The sequence below is a fragment of the Acomys minous genome (assembly GCF_964271855.1).
Source record: "Acomys minous genome assembly, chromosome: 1".
Taxonomy (NCBI): Eukaryota; Metazoa; Chordata; class Mammalia; order Rodentia; family Muridae; genus Acomys; species Acomys minous.
Window position 1 is genome coordinate 40085715 of NC_140483.1, and position 20322 is coordinate 40106036.

General features: G+C 47.9%; 1 protein-coding gene across 3 annotated transcripts in view; it reads left to right on the forward strand.

Moving 5' to 3' along the window:
- RGL1 (ral guanine nucleotide dissociation stimulator like 1) overlaps window positions 1–15466 on the forward strand; it is a 247887-nt gene extending 232421 nt beyond the window's left edge. For all 3 annotated transcript variants that reach the window (XM_084792400.1, XM_084792401.1, XM_084792402.1), the window contains 5 exons: window positions 1264–1353; window positions 4559–4745; window positions 7258–7512; window positions 10805–10919; window positions 13070–15466. In XM_084792400.1, coding sequence (XP_084648526.1) covers window positions 1264–1353; window positions 4559–4745; window positions 7258–7512; window positions 10805–10919; window positions 13070–13257 — 835 coding nt within the window. In that variant the 3' untranslated portion in view covers window positions 13258–15466. The remainder of the gene's footprint in view (window positions 1–1263; window positions 1354–4558; window positions 4746–7257; window positions 7513–10804; window positions 10920–13069) is intronic.
- The last annotated feature ends 4856 nt before the right edge of the window (window positions 15467–20322 follow it).

Below are 20322 nucleotides of genomic sequence, written 5' to 3' on the forward strand. Positions count from 1 at the left end.
GAAAAAAAAATAAAAGAGGAAAAATATGACATGAAAAATGGTTATTTGAAATTCAGAACACAGGATCCATAAATAATGCTTTAGTGGAATATAGTCCATTCGTTTACATCTTATCTGTGGTGGTTCTCCTGCATTAAAGACAGACCATATGGCCCACGGCTTGAAATACTTATTGTCAGGCCTCATTCAGAGAGAGGTTGCTTATCCCTGAGGTAGAGCTGAGATTTTCTTTGAAGACTTATCATAAGGAAGAATGAAACTGACAGCAAACTAAGTATTTGCCAGTGAAGACTTGCGGACTTTGAGGGGTGCCATAACTGGTTATGACACATCTGCGTGACTGCCACCTCAGCTTTGAGGTGGTATACTGGTGGCATCATGACCCACCTGCCTACTCATAGTGTACCTGTGCTAACGACAGCTATAGACACTCACAGAAGCACTTCAAGCCAGCAAGTCCTCTTGTGCTTTGTATCAGTTAGCATTTGCCTGGCATATCAATTTCTGAAGCCTGAGTATTTTTAATTGAGGAGGTTTTCACAATTAAAGATAATGCTTGTAACTATATTTATATATCTTTATAAATAATATGATTGCATATGCCTATTCACCAAAGGCTAGATTTTTTTAAAAGGATGTATTTATTTATTATGTATACAGTGGTCTGCTTGCATGTACACCTGCATGCTAGAAGAGGGCATCAGATCACATTATAGATGGTTGTGAGCCACCATGTGGTTGCTGGGAATTGAACTCAGGACCTTTGGAAGAGCAGGTGGCACCATGTCTCCAGCCCCTAGGATATTTTACAAGAATACCTTCTTTAGTTTTCCTAACATAAGCATACATGCACATGCACATAGACACAAGCACATTGGAAGAAGGGAGCAGAAGAGAAATGGCAGTGTGGCTCACAGAGAGAGGACGATCCTTCCCGGGCCTTGTGCTAGGATGAGGGTCATCAAGGGGCAGGCCCCTGTCAGCTTCTGCTGCCACCAGTGTCACAAGCTCTGCCTCGAAGCCCGCAGAACTGAATACGCTCTGTCCATCTGCCAGTAAAAGGAGTCGGGGAGGAGGCAAGGCACACAGTGTAAACTTATCAGACACCCTCTGGCACCCGTGCCAGGCCACCACAGTCTGCAGTTTTACTGCGAATAACCAGAGTCTTCCGGTAAATCCAATATTCCAGTAAACCACATGAGGTGGGAAGGAACCTGCTCTGTGCTTAAACACTGACGGCAAACCTCCCCCTGTTGTTCTCAGCTACGCGCTCTCATGTGAGATTGAAGCCGCTGCTGATGCCAGCACCACTTCCCCCAAGCCTCGGAAGAGCATGGTGAAGAGGCTCAGCCTGTGAGTCCCACCCCCACCTCCACCCTTCCACTGCCCCCCCCTGCCCCCCCCACCCCCCCACCCCCACCCCCATCCCTGAGAGGGTCCTGTCAGAGGGGGGAGGGGAATATATTCAGCAGCAGCAGTGTTGCAGTCATCTGGCTGTCCTCTTGTCCTAACGGCTCACTCTCTGCTGAATAATAGATTATGCTTCTCTTTAAAAACATCCAGTGCTTTTATTCTGAAACCTTCCTATGCCTAGAAATGGTCTCTTTTCCTAGGTAGTTTCCTCTGAGGGCGGCAGGAATGACATCTGCTAAGAGAGCTCTTCTGACGGTGCTGTCTGCCCTGGTCATGCTCATTCACCCGGGCTGTGTGTTTCATAGTTTGAATAAGCAGTGTTATCACAGAAGCATTGTCCATCATGTGTGGTCAACTTTGTGAGACTTCACATCCTATGGGGAGAATGCAGAGACCTTAGACTATCTGCAGGACCCCATTGCTCCGCAGCATCAGCACCTGACCCTGACGGCCCCTCTCCATCTGTCTGTCCTCTGTTCACTCTACCCTTTGCACTTCAAGACTTCCTCACACCTACCAGGAAGTCATCTTTTGTTGTCTTTGTTCTGCTGACTCTTCTCCCAAAGAGCCACCTGGTTCACTTTCTTACTTCCTCCAGGTGTTTGTAGAAATGTCACCTTGACAAGCTTGTTGGCTAATATAACCCGTTCACCTTACTGTCCTTGGCGCCCTCCCTTGGTTGTCTTCTGTTTTTCCCCCATCACATTTAACTTCTTCCAACATACTATATGCTGTATGCATCTAGAATTTAAGCTCCGTGAAGGATAAGCCTTGCTTTTACTTGTTGCTCTGTGTACAGATTCTAAATGCTGCCACACACACAGTAAGTGACTAGTGCATGCGTTTAGAATGACTAACGTGAACCAGAAGCTAGGGTTGTTACAGGAACAATACATGTGTTTATGAAATCTATAACGTGATCTAGGAGACAGTTCCAGTCACAGAGCCCAGGAGACTAAAGTCCAGGAAAGGTAGATCATGCGCTTCCCATGTTGTAATGGGAAGACCAGAGTCAGCCCTAAGATTCGGCTCAGAGTTAAGTTGGTACAAGCTTTACCGCACAGGACCTCTGAAATTACATCTGAAGGAAGAGTGAGACAGAAGAGTTAAGAGAGAGGAGGGGAAACCAAGGGAGGGAAGAAAAGGAATGAAAAAAAATGTCCGTTAGACCCCGGATTTTGTTTGTACCAGTTTCTTTAAAAGGAGCTTGAGAGAATCTACTCTGCTCCGTAAAGTTGATCTTTAGACTTTGCAGAATCAAAGGGGGGGGGGGGTGTGAATTCAAAGGAGCTTCCCTCTCATGCAGATCCCTTAATGTATAAACTTGAGTCCATTTTTTTTGGATGAGGTTATCTGCACCGGCCAGGGGCAAGAGTAGCCCTTAGGGACTCTTGGCCAGTTTTTCCTGGTCAAGGAGCCCAGGCCAAGTAGTTCCCCTTGACACGTCCCCACCCCACCAGCTGTCACTCAGACATCTTGCCTATCATTTGTGATGTGAGGGTCAGTGGACTTTTGTGGCTCCCCAGTCCTGCCATCTTCTCCACCACTGTATCTTCCCATGCGCCCCTTTCCAGTCTCATTATCTTCCCGTGGTCCTCTCATGGGTGTGTGCAGGGCGTTCTCCTGTTTTCACTGCATCCCTTAACCTCTGTTTCCATATCTCCACTTCTTGATGCTGAGTTCCAAGGATTTGTTTCCCACATATACTCATGATTTTTTCCCATGGTTGCTTCCTTTGACAGTTATTTAACTCTCCTAAGTTTTTAATTTAAATCATCATAAAATTCCCTTATATCTGTTTTTTTTTTCTTCAAATTCTCTTTTTGTTGGAGTGCCTTGCTCTGAACATATTTAAATTATTCTCATGTTATGATACCCAAGTTGTGACAACCAAGTTTTCAGGGGTTGGCGTCTCCTGCCCAGTCTGTTAATGCTCCTGAGTGGGGGGCTTCTTTGTGCATACTTGTAACTCTGTATTGTGAGCTCATCTTTATAAAGGAATTATTCTCTGCAGCTTGGGTAAAAGGTATAGCCTTCCTGAAAGACAGATTGACTTATCCCTCCCTCCCTCCCTCCCTCCCTCCCTCCCTCCCTCCCTCCTTCTCTCCCTCCTTCCCCACCTTCCTTACTTCACTCTATCCATTTTTCCCAGTGTTGTCTGAGACTTCCCACTTTGTAGACCACATAGGTAGCAGATCAAAGTGAAGCACAGGCCATGTTCACGCAGGCACAGAGACAATATTCCTTCCGTACAAATTCAGGCCAGGGCAGACAGGCTTTCCTGATGTCTCCTGTGCCCGTGGGAAGATATTTTTCTAGCCTATCTTTCTAATAAGGATAAAATCCTTTGAGTGTCTGGCTTTATACATGAGATTAGGTTCTTGAAACCTTCCTTTGGTAAGCAGAGCCTTCATTTCACGGTACTGCGTATGTCTGTTAAATCTGTGATCAGCTCATACTGAGTACATGTGTGAAAATATCAAACACTCACTTTATTATATATAATTAAAGCGTGCTTTTTTTTTTTAAACAATGACTCTTTTGCCAATACCTCCCATTTCTCAACCAGAGCAGCTGCAGAAATAACTCACCAGCTTCCGATTTTCAGTTCTCTTTTTACTTAGGGCCTTTAGGGATTTCCCTTGCATCTTGCCAGCTCAGCTGAAAAGAGGTTTTAATATTTCTTACCTAGTTGTTTTATGGAGAAGGGGTTTGGGTTATTGTAGTTCTGCAGATGGCTCGAAGCAGAAGTGCTCTTCCTTAGTTTCTTCTCCAGAACACACCCGCCTTTTTCCAGCTGCAGGAAGTTCAAAGGTCATTTTTGGGTAGGAAGCAATAAGGGTGAATGGCTGAAAATCTGACCCTGTCATATGGTTCGTTGACCACTAAAAGATAGAGACCCAGTAACTTAGAAAGATCTGGCCACACCATTTAAACAACCTATGTGTTGTCTGAGGTTGCACATAATCTCTTGGGGCAAGATGATCACTACTATTTGTTAGAAACATTATAGCAATTCTTTCTTAAAATATTTACAATAAAACGTACACTTGAGAAAACACTGAGGCCTTAATCGGCATGCGTTATTCTCTCAGTGGTTTCTAGGTTTGTAACAGGCGGGTGTTTGGCATTCTGTTTTCTGCAGCCTGTTTCTGGGGTCTGACTTTATCACTGGGAGCACTCCCACCAAAGAGCAGCCCAAGTCCACGGCCAGCGGCAGCTCTGGTGAGAGCATGGACTCGGTCAGCGTGTCATCCTGTGAGTCGAACCACTCAGAGGCTGAGGAGGGTTCCATCACACCCATGGACACCCCAGAGGAGCCCCAAAAGAAGGTACATGTTCATCCTTTCCACAGTCTCGTTCCTGCTGCAGCCCTGGATGTACCATTTGCCACATGAAGAATGCCTGTTCTCAGGGTTTTCCAGTAGGTGTCGGAAATGGAGTTCCTCAGAGAAACAGCTACCAAGTACTCAGGACATTGGCTTACTCAGTTGTCCCTTGACACTTCTTTATGCCTATATCTAAGTGAGCCGAAGGATTGTGCCCCATAAATAAGTATACTTTGTTCAAGTGGATCAGGATTGCTTGAGAAGGAACAACACCGAATGGAGATATGCCAATTTTGGTGCCATGTGCCAGCTTAGCCACACTTGTACCACACCCACATCGCACAAGAAAGCACTCGAACACTCAATGACTTAGAACAACTACCATGTTTCTTGGGGACTGGCTGCTTTGGGCTTGGACTTACACCACAGTTTTAACCCAAGCCTGCTTCACTTACCTGTCATTTCTTTGGAGTAATGGGCTTTCCAGAACATCTTCCTAGCATGCTCAAGTGTCTGAAGAAGAGCGAAGGAAGCCCCACTCTGTAAGCACACACAGGGAGAGCCTCTCCTTGGTCAGACCTACCAACCTCCCATTGCTTCAAGCCGTCATGTGGCCCAACCCAACATAAATATGAGAAGCAGGAGATATGATCCAACTCAGGGGGAGGAGCCAGAAGCACCACAGGGCAGAGTTTGCAGCAGGATGAGGCGTTGACAGTGATGATGCTGTCTTCCACTGCGGAAATCAATGGCAAGCTGTAAACACCGATGGAGGGTCCTCATCCGGTCCATTTCTCATGGCTACACAGATAAACAAGAGAAAATTTCCACTTCCATCTACTTACTGATCAAGGAGCTTTGATCAGAGAGGTCAATTCTGCAATGCCTAGAACCCACAGCATTTTGGGGGGGGGGGAGGGTTGGCCACTGACCTTGTTCTGTTATCACTTCCGGCCTCTTAGTTTCGGTTCACACCAATGAGGAAGAGTAGAGGCCATAGGCCTGTCACTTTTGTTATGTCTGCCGCCCTGTGCAGGGGACTTGTATGCTGCTTTACATGGTGTCATCAGCGAGCACGCCAGCCTGAGACCCGAGTGGTTTTGTCACAAAGTTGCCAATCCAAGAGAGACATTTTAGGACTCACCTGGTAGAGATGACTCAACTGCTGTTAGATCCCCCACCTTTTTGCTGCTAACCAAGCAGATGTAATCCTTCATGTTTCATACATTGGAGGGAAAGGCTGCAGACAGCTAACATGTGGCCATTCTCCCCAAAGTCATGTTTCCTGAACTGGGGCTCCTGTCATCCTCCATGACGCCACTTGCATCAAAATCTAGAGTGAAGAGGCAAGGCAGATGGCTCAGTGGTAAAGCACTCGTCACACAAATGTGTGGGCCTGAGCTCAGATCCTCCACAGCACAGAAAGCCAGACATGTGTGCGCCTGGCACCTCAGCACTACACAGCAGGATGGAAGGCAGAGACGTTTGCAGGTCAGCCAGCTTGGTGTATGTACAAAACAGGACCGTGGGAGACATCTAGGCCCAGCTGGGTGCCATAGAGAACTGTGGGGTGTCCTGCGTAATATACAAGGACTTTGCAGCACAGAAGCTACATGTACCCATGTCACACACTCATCTTTAGGTCTGTAGGAACCTGGCTCTGAGAAAGATTTATCTGAAAATATATAAACATAACTTATGAAAGAAATTAGTCAGACACAAAACACAGAGCTGTGGAAACAACGGCATCGGCGTGGTTTCGAAGACACCGCGCGTGTGTCTGGTGTGCTGCTGCTGGGGATGAAAGCCAAGGCTTTACTCGTTGCAGCTGTGCACTCTACCACTGAGCTACATCCTCAGCCCTGAGCTTCAGATCTCTGCACCAACAGATGTGTGGGCAGCACAGCCCTGGTCATTTTCCTACGATGTTTACCAGCAGACTAGGGGACCTGTAGAACACTAGGGCCTTGAAAAAATAAATGGGAAGACATCACTCTAAAAAATCTGTGTGTGTGAGAGGGAAAGATGTGTTGTGCGTGTTTGTGTGTGTAGGGGTGTGTGTGTGTGTGTGTGTGTGTGTGTGTGTGTGTGTGTTTGTGTGTGATTGCAGGTTTGTGTATGCCAGGGCACACGTGTAGAGGCAAGAGAAGCAGCTCCCCAGGTGTCAGCTCTTGCCTTCTGCCTTGTCTGAGACAGGCTGCCTTGGCCCCTATGCCCTGTATAGACTGGTGTCTGCTGCCATCTCCCGGCTAACTTCCATATGACAGCTAAAAAACAGGAAATCAAAGAACCTCTGTGGCACTCCTGAATTCAGAGTATTCACACAGAAGCACTGGCAGCCACAGGAGCATATGGTGCGTGCTTGCGTGTGTGTGTGTGTGTGTGTGTGTGTGTGTGTGTAAAATAAACAAAGTTGATCAATCTCCATATCTACTTTTGTTTTGAAAATTGCAAAGCACGTTTGGTCCAGGCTCTAATGGTTCTACTTTCTTTGGGGATGTGTCCATTTTTTCAGCTCTCAGAGTCCTCCTCCTCATGTTCCTCGATCCATTCCATGGACACGAATTCCTCAGGGATGTCGTCCCTAGTCAATCCCCTGTCGTCCCCTCCAGCCTGCAACAACAACCCTAAAATCCACAAGCGTTCCGTCTCGGTGACGTCCATTACCTCCACAGTGCTGCCTCCCGTTTACAACCAGCAGAACGAGGACACCTGCATCATCCGCATCAGCGTAGAAGACAACAACGGCAACATGTACAAGAGCATCATGGTAAGGGGCTGTCCTCCTGTGTGCAGGCCGCTGGCGTGGTTACCTAAGGGCACAGGTGCATATCCGATACCGTTTTGCCATCCAGAGGGTTGTTTAAACCTATTCGTCCAGGATGGCGTCCCATGTCACGGTGCTCGGGGTGGGTGACTGTGTGGCAGTAGTCCAGGGTGGATGCCATTGCTTCACACACCTCCTTGGAACTCCTCCTGTGTTTGGACTGATGGCTAAATTAGCCTTTTCAGTGGTTTGGTCCCTGGTGACTAAGTTTTCTCATTTAACCACTTAGATCAAGCCCAGCTCCTGAAATAGAGGAGTAAGGTGGACATGCAGCTTGAAGCAGCAGGTAGCTGTACTTGACAAGTAAATGGACCCAAGCTCTATGTGCTTCTGACAGGAACTGCGTTAGACTAGGAGAATTCCAAAGCTACGTTTGATTATGGCGTTCTTTCTGGAATATATACAAGGCCTCTCATGGTGCTAACCTTGACTGTGTAAGGGCTTGTGTTAGGTGATTAAATTCTTTAGTTGATAGGGCCTACCATGCACTTAAATCTTTTCTGTAACAAAATCGACAGTCCACGTCTGTCATCAGTGAGGCCTGCATGTGCCATAAGTGGTGTGGAGTCAGCGTCGCTGAACACTCCAGAGAAAGCCTTTGCTGAACCATTCACTGAACACGGGAATTATTGAACATGTGCTGTTACTAGTTATCTCCCTGGACTTTGAGGCCAGGGAGGTGAATAAGACTCCTTGACCTTGGAAGAAATTATTAAAAAGAGACATTATATATAACCTATATATAATATACGTGTATATATATGTACATATCATATATGTGTACAATCTAATATAATGATATACTAATGGAAGCCAGACTAGATTGGAAATGGCCCTGTGGCCTCCCTGGGGAACTTTGTGTTAATTCTACAAGCAGTAAGGTCTCACTGGAGGGGTCGCATTAAGAAATGCTCAGATTTGTTCATCTGAAGAGTAGCTGGCCTCTGGAGGCCTGCTGCTCAAGGTGGGGGTGGGCGGGAGCACTGAGTGGGAAGCAAGCTCCCATCTTTCATGCAGGAGATGATAAGGGCTTGAGCGATGATCCTGTGGCTGGTGATGATATGGAAAGTGTCTTATGAGGTGTTACTGTAAGAGCCATTCATCCTTATCAGCCTTTGGTAACTTTCAGGGAGGGTTTGGAAGAGGGAGGACTCCTAAGGAAGAGGGAGGACTCCTAAGGAAGAGGGAGGACTCCTAAGGAAGAGGGAGGAATCCTAAGGTAGAGGGAGGACTCCAAAGGAAGAGGGAGGACACCTAAGGAAGAGGGAGGACACCTAAGGAAGAAGGAGGACTCCTAAGGTAGAGGGAGGACTCCAAAGGAAGAGGGAGGACACCTAAGGAAGAGGGAGGACACCTAAAGAAGAGGGAGGACTCCTAAGGTAGAGGGAGGACTCCAAAGGAAGAGTGGGGGCTGCAAAGGAAGAGGGAGCACTCCTAAGGAAGAGGGAGGACTCCAAAGGAAGTGGGGGCTCCAAAGGAAGAAGGAGGACTCCTAAGGAAGAGGGAGGATTTGGGGCCCTGGTGACTGGTGACTGTCCAGTTAGATATGAATGACTAGAGGAGAAGGTCTCAGGGTCTTTTAAGTAGGGACATCCAGATGACATTGTTTAATAGATTGTCAGGAACACAGGTGATGCGGGCTGGTGTCAGAGATCAGTAGTACATGTCTTTCAGCCCCATGGGGTGGGAATGAGTGCGGGATGAGGACAAGTTCCACTGGTGGGAAAGGAGCAGCTAACAAAAGTGCACCAGAGAAACAGCGGCCTGTGGGAGCCCAGGTCGTCAGTGCTAGCTATGTTTTTGACACACCCTAGTCATGTGCTTCTGTTATATATGCCAGCCAGAGAGCAGCGGGCCACCTACATAACCACAGTGACTCTGATTCATAGCACACACTTACGCACCCAGCAGTTACACCGCGTGTCACACCTAGCAGGCATCTTGGGTAGAATGTGCTGTCCCACAGTGTGCTGGGTGGGTAGTAAATAGATGATTCCCCAGAGTATTCCTTCCTTGGGATAGGCACAGCCTTTGGGAGAACGGCCCGCCTCGCTGTTCCCTCTGGGACCCTTTGTATTGCACAGGGTGAAGCCTGGGCCCTTCTCTGCTGTTAGGATTAATGCTAACTATTAGTTCTTCTCTGTAGCTTTTGTCCTACAGAGTAATAATAAACACCCAAGGAGGCCCTTCATCGCTGCCAGTGTTCTGTAGCCTGGCTTTCTCACGACATAGGAAGCCTTGATTTCTAAACGGAATCTTTCCTATCTTAGCCTAAACTTTATCCCAGAATGCCCCACCCTTTCAGCATTACACTAACCGTCTACTTTGATTCTGAGGTTAATTTCCTTTATATGATCAAAAATATTTTTTCCTTCCTTAAAATTTTGCGTGCACCAATTCTTTTTTGTAAGTATATAAGCCGGATGTTTCAGTAATAGGCAAATTCGTATGACTCTTATTGAATCATAAACACCAGTCACCACCCAGGTCAGAGGGAGGCACCGATGCCCTGGAGGAAATCAGGCTGTGTGCACGCACATGCCTGTCTGTCTGTCCACTACCTCATGTCAAGCGAAGTCATGCCAGGAGTCCCTAGGAGCTTCCAGTCAGTCTCCTGTAACCGGGAGGCTGGTGTCTAGTGCCGCAGTGCGGAGGTTCGTGCTCTAAGGCCATCTTTTACCACTGCTCTGTTTCACTCAGCATATTTGTGAGATTCATCTCCCTTGTCACAGGCAACAGTTGTTGGTCAGCTCTCCTTTGGTGGCTCACAAGTCCTTTTGTGGACATGGGTTTTCATTTCTTTCAGCAAATAGTTTCCTGGGTCATAGGGTCTTTTGCCTTCTTTTCAGTGGGCAGTGGGCGGATTTCTGTAAGTTGTCAACTAGTGTCATACCAGTGGGCTGACGCAATGGATCATGTTGGCCCAGGACTCATGATGCTTTATATTTGCCATAGGTCCCTCATGTATATTCGTTTACTGGGGATCTAACTAGTGTGGGGGTGACAGGCAATGTATGTGTCTCCGTTTTAGTATGGGGCACTGTGATTGTCACCTGCCATCTTTGGGGTACCCAGATGGAAGCTAGCACTAACACTCAGGGGTACTGGGTCTTCGTCCTGTTCTTACCCCACCGCTCCATCTTTCTTCAGGACGTATGCCACACAGGACCGCACAGGTAAGAGGTCAGGACCTTAGGGTGCTGAGTTCGCCACGAATGTATTCGTTGTTTTGCAGTTGACAAGCCAAGATAAGACCCCTGCTGTGATCCAGCGAGCGATGGTGAAGCACAACCTGGACTCGGACCCAGCTGAGGAGTACGAGCTGGTGCAGGTCATCTCAGAGGACAAAGGTGGGCATGTCCTCCTCGTGTGGCAGGTGCCAGCAGCATGCACAGTTTGTTCTCAGTGGCTGACAGTAGAAAGGGCACATGATGTTTTTCTTTTTGTTGGATCCTAGTTGTGTGTGTGTGGATGGGGGGGGTGTCATAGGCACATGTCTGTGTGAGTACGCAGATAGGTGTGTGTGTGTGTGTGTGTGTGTGTGTGTGTGTGTGTGTGTGTGTGTGTGTGTGTTTGAGTGTGTGGCCAGAGCAGCATAGTAGGCATCTTGGTCTCACTAAGCCTGGAGCAAAGCTGGTAGCCAGCAAACCCAAGCAATCCTCCTGCCTCCTCCCCTCACAGCACAGCAAGTGCTCCTATCCACTGAGCCCTCTCTCACGCCCCCTAGTGGTGTTTTTTTTAATGTGCAAGGGTGACAAGCTACACATCACCTTATTGTAGAATCAATTGCCTCAAGTTGCTCCCCCAGACCCCAACTTGTATTTTTTGTTGTTTCTGGGCTTTTCCATAGAATTCCTCTTGCCCACTGTTTGTGTTCCCCGTGAGCAGTAGGCTTTTATGATCAATCTCTGTGTGCCAGAGGCGGGAAGCAGATGAAACCTGGGTGTAGGCAGGCAGTCACACACACCCTTTACTTGATACAGTGATTCTCAGTCCTTTGAAACCTAGAACACTCATGTCAGAGTCAGACTTGTGGGGTTTGCTGTTGTTTTCTTGTCGCTGTTTGTTTTGTTTTTTAATTCTGGAACGAGGGTCACAGATGGTTATGGGTGCTGGGACTTGAACCCAGGTCCTCTGGAAAAGCAGCCCCTGCTCTTTAACCTAAGCCATCTTCCAACCGCAAATACAGATTTTTAAACATTCTAGGAACTGGGAATTAAACTCAGGTCCTTGTGCTGATAAAGCAAGCGCTTTTCAGGTGGAGCCATCTCCTGACCCCTCACTTATAGTATTTTAATGTAGTTGCAGTTAACAGTATAAGTCCCAAAATGGTCTGTTGGGTTGTAACATGTGACCTACAGACTAGTGCGGGAGGAGGGGGAGGGGAGGGCAGTGGATCTGAGGATGTAGTGGCTCAAAGAGTGAAGCCTAGGCCCAACTTTGCCCCCTAGCTGGGGAGGGGGGGCGTGTCTCGACAAATGCCTCATACGCCATGTTCCTTCATCACTTACCTGGACACAAAAGCCCCCTCTGGTCCTTGTGCATCATAGGGTAATGATGAAGTCAGTATCAGTAATGTACAAGCAAGAGCTTTGCAGAACTGCTGACTGCTGCACAGGTGGAAGTGGTTGGTATTGCTGTGGCCCCCCAAATAGGTGAACAGGAGAGAGAAGACATTCTGGGGTGTCAGTCCTTGTGGCACACTCGGACTGCCTTGGAGAGCCTGGCCCTCTCGGGCTAGCTGTAGGGCCCCGGTGTGAGGAATTCACCGGAAGCTCACTTCATGCAGCTCTGCAGCCGGAAGCCCCTGCTGCTTTCTTCTCCGACCTCACTGCCACAAAGTCCGATGTCCACACTTGCCCATTCTATTCTATGGTTTTTAAAGTAGAGAATAAAACAACTTCGCTTTGACACAATTTGGTGTTCCACTGGCAACAACAACCCTTGTTTATAGTCACAGGTGTTCAGTTGGGCGTCACTGAATATAGCTTAAGAATTAGTGGCATGCACTGTCTCCGATGGATGTCATTTAGTGTTGAAAGGCAAACTCTGGGCAAAGCAGTGACTCAAAAAGAATAAGTAACAGGTTTGACTTGGACTTATGTCAAAAATATTTTAATTTAATCCAAGTAAAGATATCTGGACATGGTGTAGGTCTTGTTTATATCACTGGATTCCTTTAGGCTGTGGGAGTACATGTGTGTACTCGGATGACAGGGCCCTCGGAGCTTTGAAGTCTGGGTTCTTATTGTAGCCCTGTGGTCCTGGGACCGTCCTTCTCCTGGTACCCATTCCCATCATTTCCTCAAGCTTTAATATTCTGTATTGAACAGGAAGTTCATGGGAGGAATTCTGACACTTTGTGCTCAGTTTCAGATAGGGGTTAACTTTCGGGGACCAGTCATGAGGAAGCGTCTACATTGCCTGGTTCGGGTTCTGCCTGTCAGTGATGGGCTGCCCTATACAAACTGACCAGCTGCTGTGTCCCTGTCTTCCCTAGAGCTGGTGATCCCGGACTCTGCAAACGTCTTCTATGCCATGAACAGCCAAGTGAACTTTGATTTCATTTTACGCAAAAAGAACTCAGCGGAAGAGCAGGTGAAGCTGCGCAGCCGCACCAGCTTGACATTGCCCAGGACAGCGAAGCGGGGCTGTTGGAGTAACAGACACAGCAAGATCACCCTCTGAAAGGGACAGTGCACTCCTCCTTGCCAAAGGCAGAGTGGGGCTGGGAACAGCTGTGGTGACTGCTGCCAACATCACTAAGTGTTGAGGATCGTTGGTGAAGCGAAAGATATTTATTGAGCTCAGATGTGTAAAAAGCACCATGTGGGGAGCGCAGAAGTGGATTTGACATTAAAAGGACAAATGATTCACTGATGCCCTTGGACCTGAGAGTGAAATACAAAATGATCCATATTTTAAAATACATATATACACACAGGTCTCTGTGTGTGCGTGCGTGTGCGTGTGTGTATGTGTGTGTGTATGTGTGTGTGTAAGATACAGGATATTCTGGACTATGGAAAAACCAATTTGCACAATGGCCTGGGAAGTTGAGGTCACTTTTTACAGGGAAATAGAAGGGACTGAGAGCCTAGTCTCATACCTTCCAAGCAAATAGAACCAGACGACAGTACAGAGTGCTCTTCAGCCAGTATTATAAGCCCAAGCTCTATTTTTGTAAAGGGAGAGGATTACTTTCTCAGTCACGTGCCACCAGATGAACAAACTGCAGAGGCTGGAGTGGTCACGGCTGCATGAAGGGCCGCCATGGAGACGCTTGGATGAGTCTGTGGTCTCTGCCCTCTGCCTGCATCTGCTGGCGCTTCAGAGGCCCGCGTGCCTTGCTGGTCCCCATCACAATGCCTCTGGAGTCGACACAAGCTTGTTTCAATTTCTGAAACCCTGTTGTGTTTCTGCGTTCTCTCCTAAAGAACACACCACAACCATTACTGCACAAGCAGCCGCGGTTTTCCTTAACTTCAGCCAGAGAAGAAAGCGCAGGAGAACAGAGCCTCATCGGGACTTGTCTCTGTTTGCCTGCCGCGGCTCCATCGCCTTCCCGACTGCCCTCTGCATGTAAAAGTTCATCCGGAGTCTTTTGCCATCTGGAGCCTTGTACCTCCCTATCTTATGTGCAATTTGTTCCTCAGGTGTAGACATTCCTACTGAGATTGACGGCATTTGATCATTTCAAGCCTGTGAAAGATTTCTGAGCAGTGTCCTCCCTGTTAATAACCCCTTGGAAATGTTCCCTGCTGATAACAGCGTCTAGTTTCCTTTCATTTTGTAGCATTCCTGTGCCCAAGTCACAGGGAAAGAAAGGGGCCTGTGTGTACGGTCTCAGCCCTTTCTCAAAGAGGTGCATCCTTCTGTGTGGGGGCGACAATGCTCTTCTTCCTTGTCCCCACATTTGCTCTCCTAGCGTCACTGTGGAGGGGCGTTCCTGTCTGTGGTGACACCATCATTCTCTCACTTTCACCTGAGCTATGCTGGGGTTTGAATGAAAAAGCCATATGTGGGAGTTGACATGTATAAGAAGCACTTTCAAATTGCTGTCCTTTTTTAAAAAAATTCTCCAAATACCAGTTTTTATTCCAAAAAATAAAGACAATGAACCTAGAATATGATGACCAGATTGTAACAGGGAACTTTTACTTTTTTCTAACCCTGTACTACAGCTTCCAAAGGTTATGTGGGGTTTATGCTATGTAAATAGCCATAAGAATTCAACAACAACAACAACAACAACAGGAAAAGCTCAGAGATTTGTGGAAATGGACCAAAGAGTGGGCCAGGAAGTCATCAGAGTCCCTTGGTCTTTCTGAGAGTCTGGAGGGGACCATGGAGACCAGCTAGGTTTCAGCTAGTCGGAAGGCGTTTTCTTCTTTTGTTCGTGAGCCTTGTTTGTTCGGTGCTTCTGTGCAGGGAGGGGAGATAGCAAGGATCACACAGCCAGTGTGAAGACTGAAGTAAACCTAGCCTCAGCCTGGCTTTCTCGGTGTCAAGGTAAAAACATAAATGTAGAACCGTTGGCCTGGTTTAGGGTGTGGCTCCCAAGACATACATGTTATGCCCATGTGCTCACCCTCTGTAATTATACTGTATATGTAGAGCCTAGATTTATATTCTGCAATGTAAAAAAAAAAATATATATATATACATATATATTTACCTTTTTAAAAAAAGACAATGGAAATCCCAAGTGGATAAAACATGGCCTCGTTTATTTAATGCCACTTCGGTTGTTTTAATTTTGCTTCTGGGTGAACAGCTGGATGTTGTTTCCAGCTGCGCACACTCTTGTCTTTCTGCATCTCCAGCATCTGTTTACCTTCTGGTTAAACTAATAAACTGGTTTGGGACTTGGTTGGCATGTGCTGCCAGACCCAAAGGGCCTGTATCTGGAGTGTTAATCAGGTGGGTTCCGGGCTCTAGGTTGGCCAGCATTCAGAAGCCTTTTCTGAATCTGGACAGCAAGTGGCAGAGGGCTGACTTCACTGGTAAGGGTTGTGAGCTTAGAGGGACGAGGAATGCCCTCAGGACACACCCATGTCAGGACACGCATGCAGTGACAGCAGCATCTGGTGATGCTCCCCTGGCGAGGAGAACCAGAAGATACCCTACCTCAGCTGACTTAACTCACAGCCTCGTCATTTTCGTTTTTCTTTCTTTTAAAATTTTTTATTAATTTATTCTTGTTACATCTCAATGGTTATCCCATCCCTTGTATCCTCCCATTCTTCCCTCCCTAACCTCGTCATTTTCATCATTGTCAACCCAGAATTATTTTTCAACAGTTTCCTACATTGACCCAAGCTCTTTGAAAGAGAGTGGACAATCTGGCCTGACCTCTGGCACTTTGTGACTAGTTTTCAAAAACATTGTAGAAAACGAGCCCCCCCCCCGCCCCCCCCCCCCCACACATGTAGAGACTGGTCTTGGAGGCCTTTTTTGCCTGAAGCAGTGTCTTCGGATACTCTTCTCTGAGTCACTTTCCAGTTCACGTGGAGGAAGTCAGCAGGGAGCCGCAGCACTGCCCGGCCGGCCATGCAGTGCTGACCCCAGCAGCGTTGAGACCCTGGGGCTGAAGTAGTCTTTCTCTACAGATGGCTACAGTCCCAATCTAAGAAGTTAATTCCACGGCTGAGTCTATGGCTGAGTTCCTTGAGAGATATCTAAAAGGAACTGCTCCGGGAAGTATTAGGCTATCCTAGATTAGAATGAAGTAACAACAAAAACAACAACAACAAACCCCCAAACAGAAAACCCTCACGTCTGGATTCCCCTTGGCAGCTGTGTGTGTCCGGTGGAAGGCAGGCAAGGCTCCTAGCCAGTGGCTCAGGACCCAGCTTCCTCCTAACCGTTCTACCTGCTTGCTATTTTTCCCCTTCAAGTCACAGTGACTTTTAAGATTTGACTGGCTTAGACCAAAAGAGAAGCTGAAGACAAGTGATGTTACAAAGAGGAGAAAATACCAGAAAGAGCAGGGCAGAAGACTTCAACAGGAGCCAGGATCAGAGGACCATAATTTGCCAGTCACTATTGAGTCTGGGCCCTCAGAATCTCTACCCAGAAGCCTGTAACCTGCGTGGGGATATTTCATTTTACTTAGCAGTTTGAGGAGTCTAGAGTTGATCCCACGGCTTCTCTTGGAAAATCAAGGTGCTGAGTTTGAAATGGAAACACTCTTCTCGATGATAGTGTTCGTTTTCTTCCACATCCACAATCCTCACTTACATGACAGCAGTCAAGTCACCCACCAACTCTTACCTGAGAATGTACACTTTAGAATTACATATTTGATAGTTTGTTGAATAATTAGTATATCAGATTTGGATTGGAGTGACAGACTTCTATATGTTGGGGAGGAAGGGAGAGCGAGAGCTATTAGATATTTTGTTGGGGCTGCAGTTTGTGTGTGTGTGTGTGTGTGTGTGTGTGTGTGTGTGTGTGTGTGTGTGTGTGTGTGTGTCTGACTGCTGAGGAGACGGGCTCCCTAGCCACTTACCACCTTAGGCAAGTTGTATTATTTATCTATTGCCTTAGTTGGAAAGCAGTAACTAACAGGCATTCCTACCCATTGAAGTTTATTGTGGGTTCAGTGACAGCACATGTGCACAGTCGCAGCCGGCTGCCGTCTTCCTTCAGGCCTGGGAGAGATAAGCCCCAACATTCTTGGCTGGGGGAGCAGTCCAAACTCCAGGTGTAAGATGGAAAACCATCGAGGTAGGGCTTCCATTCGTGGCACAGCACCATGGGAAAATCTGTGTTGCTGCCTTGTAGGAAAGACTGACTCACAGAGTTGGAGCATGGCTGGGGCTCCTACAGCTTGTTACTTGGCTGTGACCCCAAAAGACTTTTGAAGCCAGGCATGTAGGCTCTGCACAGCCTCCCTGGCCAGCCTTCAGGCTTTGCAGGGCGGGGGTGGGGAGGGGCTTTGACAGGCCATCTGACCCCTAAGCTGAAAGTGTCCATCTGAAGGTCCCCACCTTCCTGGATGCCCTCTGTAAAGCTATAAGGAGAACCTCACACAATAGAAGCCTCCCCCACTCCTAGGTCCTCTTCTGTAGGACTCTAATAATCCCTGCATCTTTTCTGTAAGAAGCTTTTCGGCTCCAAAGGTCCAGACAGAGGCGCTCACATGCCTGAATCCAGCTTATTGCTGCCCAGCATCCTGTCACAGGCCTAAGCCCGCCTCAGTCCCTCCCACCACGGAAGGTTTAAAAAGAATAGTGCTGTTTCCATTAAGCCTCCCTCCTACCGCTAGTTTTTACTTGTTTTCCTTTTCTGTTCAGCCTAGGCACCCACACCGCTATTTCCAAGCATGGCCTGGCAGCCTCCCTTCTCTTGTCCTGTCCCAGAATCCTTCTGGGCATCAGGACTTTGCTCTGCTGGCTCCCGCTTTCCTCTCCACTCACGTTGCTGCCCCTTCTCTCAAATCTACCTGCCTCCCCAAACCCCCACCCCCCCTCCCCTCCTATCCCCCACTCTCCCACCCCCCGCACAGCCAGGTGAGGCAATCATACAGTCCCCTTCATGTTTTCACAGTATTAGGCTGGTTTAGAATGGTCGTTCAAACCTTTCTGCTCACACCCTCGACCCTCTGACGAGTCAGCTGTGACCTGTGTGTCGTCTGTTCCACACTCAGGTTCCCCCTTCCAGAAGGGATGACACCTTCTCTCACTGACTGATCTCTAAGAGACAGAGAGAGGAGGCTGCCTGAAGGACTGTTTTTTTTCCAGGAGCAAAATTCTGGACAGCCCTGGATTAGGAACTGCAGAGGAGCTCCCTCAAGGTCCCCAGGGCCTTCTAAGCTGATGCTTTCCCGACCTTGGACATGCTCCCACATGGAATTTGACTTGCACACCCATTCATGGGAACCTAAGTTGAAGAAACTAGGGAGGGGCCTAAAAACAAAAGAAAGAGAACCAATTCTCAGAGGAGTCTTCATCTTACCCTTCTTCCCTTCTCAGACTAGTGGGATGAGGTGGGAGCAGCCAGAGCAAGACCATTTTAATTATGAACATGTACAGTAGAGAGAAAGAAAACAACTCTGTGTGTGTGGGGGGGCGGGGCGTGGGCAAGGAGAGGGGGAAAAGACCGTGAGAGAGTGAGAGAGTGGCACAGTTTCCCATTGGCCCTGAGATCCCGCCCAGTGTCTAACACTACCATCAACATTTCTTCCTGAACACTAAGGCAGGCTCATCTTTTTCTGTCCTTGTCGCAAGAGGAGGCTCCATCTTCATAGCCTTTGGTAGTGTGATGTACTAATCCCCGCACTGTCTGTTCTTTCCCAAGTGGGCAAATAGAAACCCCTAGGCCTTTCTTCCTAGCTTCAGCTGCCCTGCGCTGAGGGGGCTGTCATCCAAGGGTCACAGGGGACCCTTCGAGCCCTTTCTCCTTCCAGCTTTCTCCCCCAGTCACATTTATAGGAATGTCCTTGAGGCAGCAGGTTTTCTCTGAAGAAAACAGCCCTAACAAAATGCAGTGTGGCCATACTGACAACTCCCAGGGCTGTCTGTCCTGAGGTGCCACTCCTTACATTGTTTTCTCAGATTCCTGCCTCATTTTATCTTTAGTTACCATTAACTCTCCATAGTGAACTGCCTTCTTGTCAGTCAAGGAGATCACCTGTGGACCATCCCCTCCCCTCCTTGGTTGGAAAGAGTGTCTCGTAAGTACACTGTGGAAAGCCTCCTGGGATGTCATCTTTACTTTAGTCACTTGCTAAACTGTAAGTGAGAAACAGTAAGATCAACAAGTTTGTGCCCGAATGGGAACCTTTCTGCCTTCAGCACCAACTTAATTCTAGAACCTTCTGCACTGTCAGGAAAGGAACCAAACCCAGAATCCTAAACACAGCCCCCCTAAAAAAAAACCAAAACAACAACAAAACAAAAAACAAACAAACAAACAAAGAAAAACCCAGTAGCCTCTGTCTTTGGGACAAGAATGTAGCAAGGCAGCTTGCTATCAATACCCAACCTGCCCTGTTCCGTCATTGATCCCAACATATCCTCAACCTTTCCATCCCACAGAACCCCATTAGCTCCAGATACTCTCTTCACAGTCTGCCTTTCACTGTGCCAAGAAAGCATCTCCATCTGTCACACTGGTCCTCCCTTCTCTTCATCCACAGACCTCCTCAGCAGAATGGAACTCTCTGGAATTCTCTGCCATCCCCCCACCCCCAATAGCAGAGACTTCCCCAGGCCCCTGAGTGCTTCCTTTCCCGGAACAAGGCCTGCAGCCTGGCAGTGCTCACACATGGTTCTGGGGGTAGCTAGGGGGAAGTTTGGTTTCCAACACCTCATCACTCACCCCACCATTTTACCTCTGGATGGTCGGATAGACCACGTACGTGTTAGCACAACAATGAGAGATGGGTGCCATCAATTTCTTCTACAATGCCATGATCCACACTGGCTCGAGCACCTCTGCTCCCCTGTTCACAGCAGCTCCCACAGCACGGGCCAGCCAGTAGTAGTTGCCCTATCTCATTTGCCTTAGGGAATCCCACGGCAGTTCACGGTCCTCTGTGGTTTTCAGGGCTCCGGAAGTCCCAGCAGTGTTGGTCGCTGGCAAGAGTTTGAAGAGCCAAGGAACAAACAAAATGTAGACAGAAGGTTCTTTGTTCATTTTAATTTGGATGAAGAGTTCCAGAAGGCAGTGTGTCACTTCCGTGAAACAGCACGCACAGCGCGACAGACTAGGATGTGGGGATGCCTGCTCCTTCAAGTTCCCAAG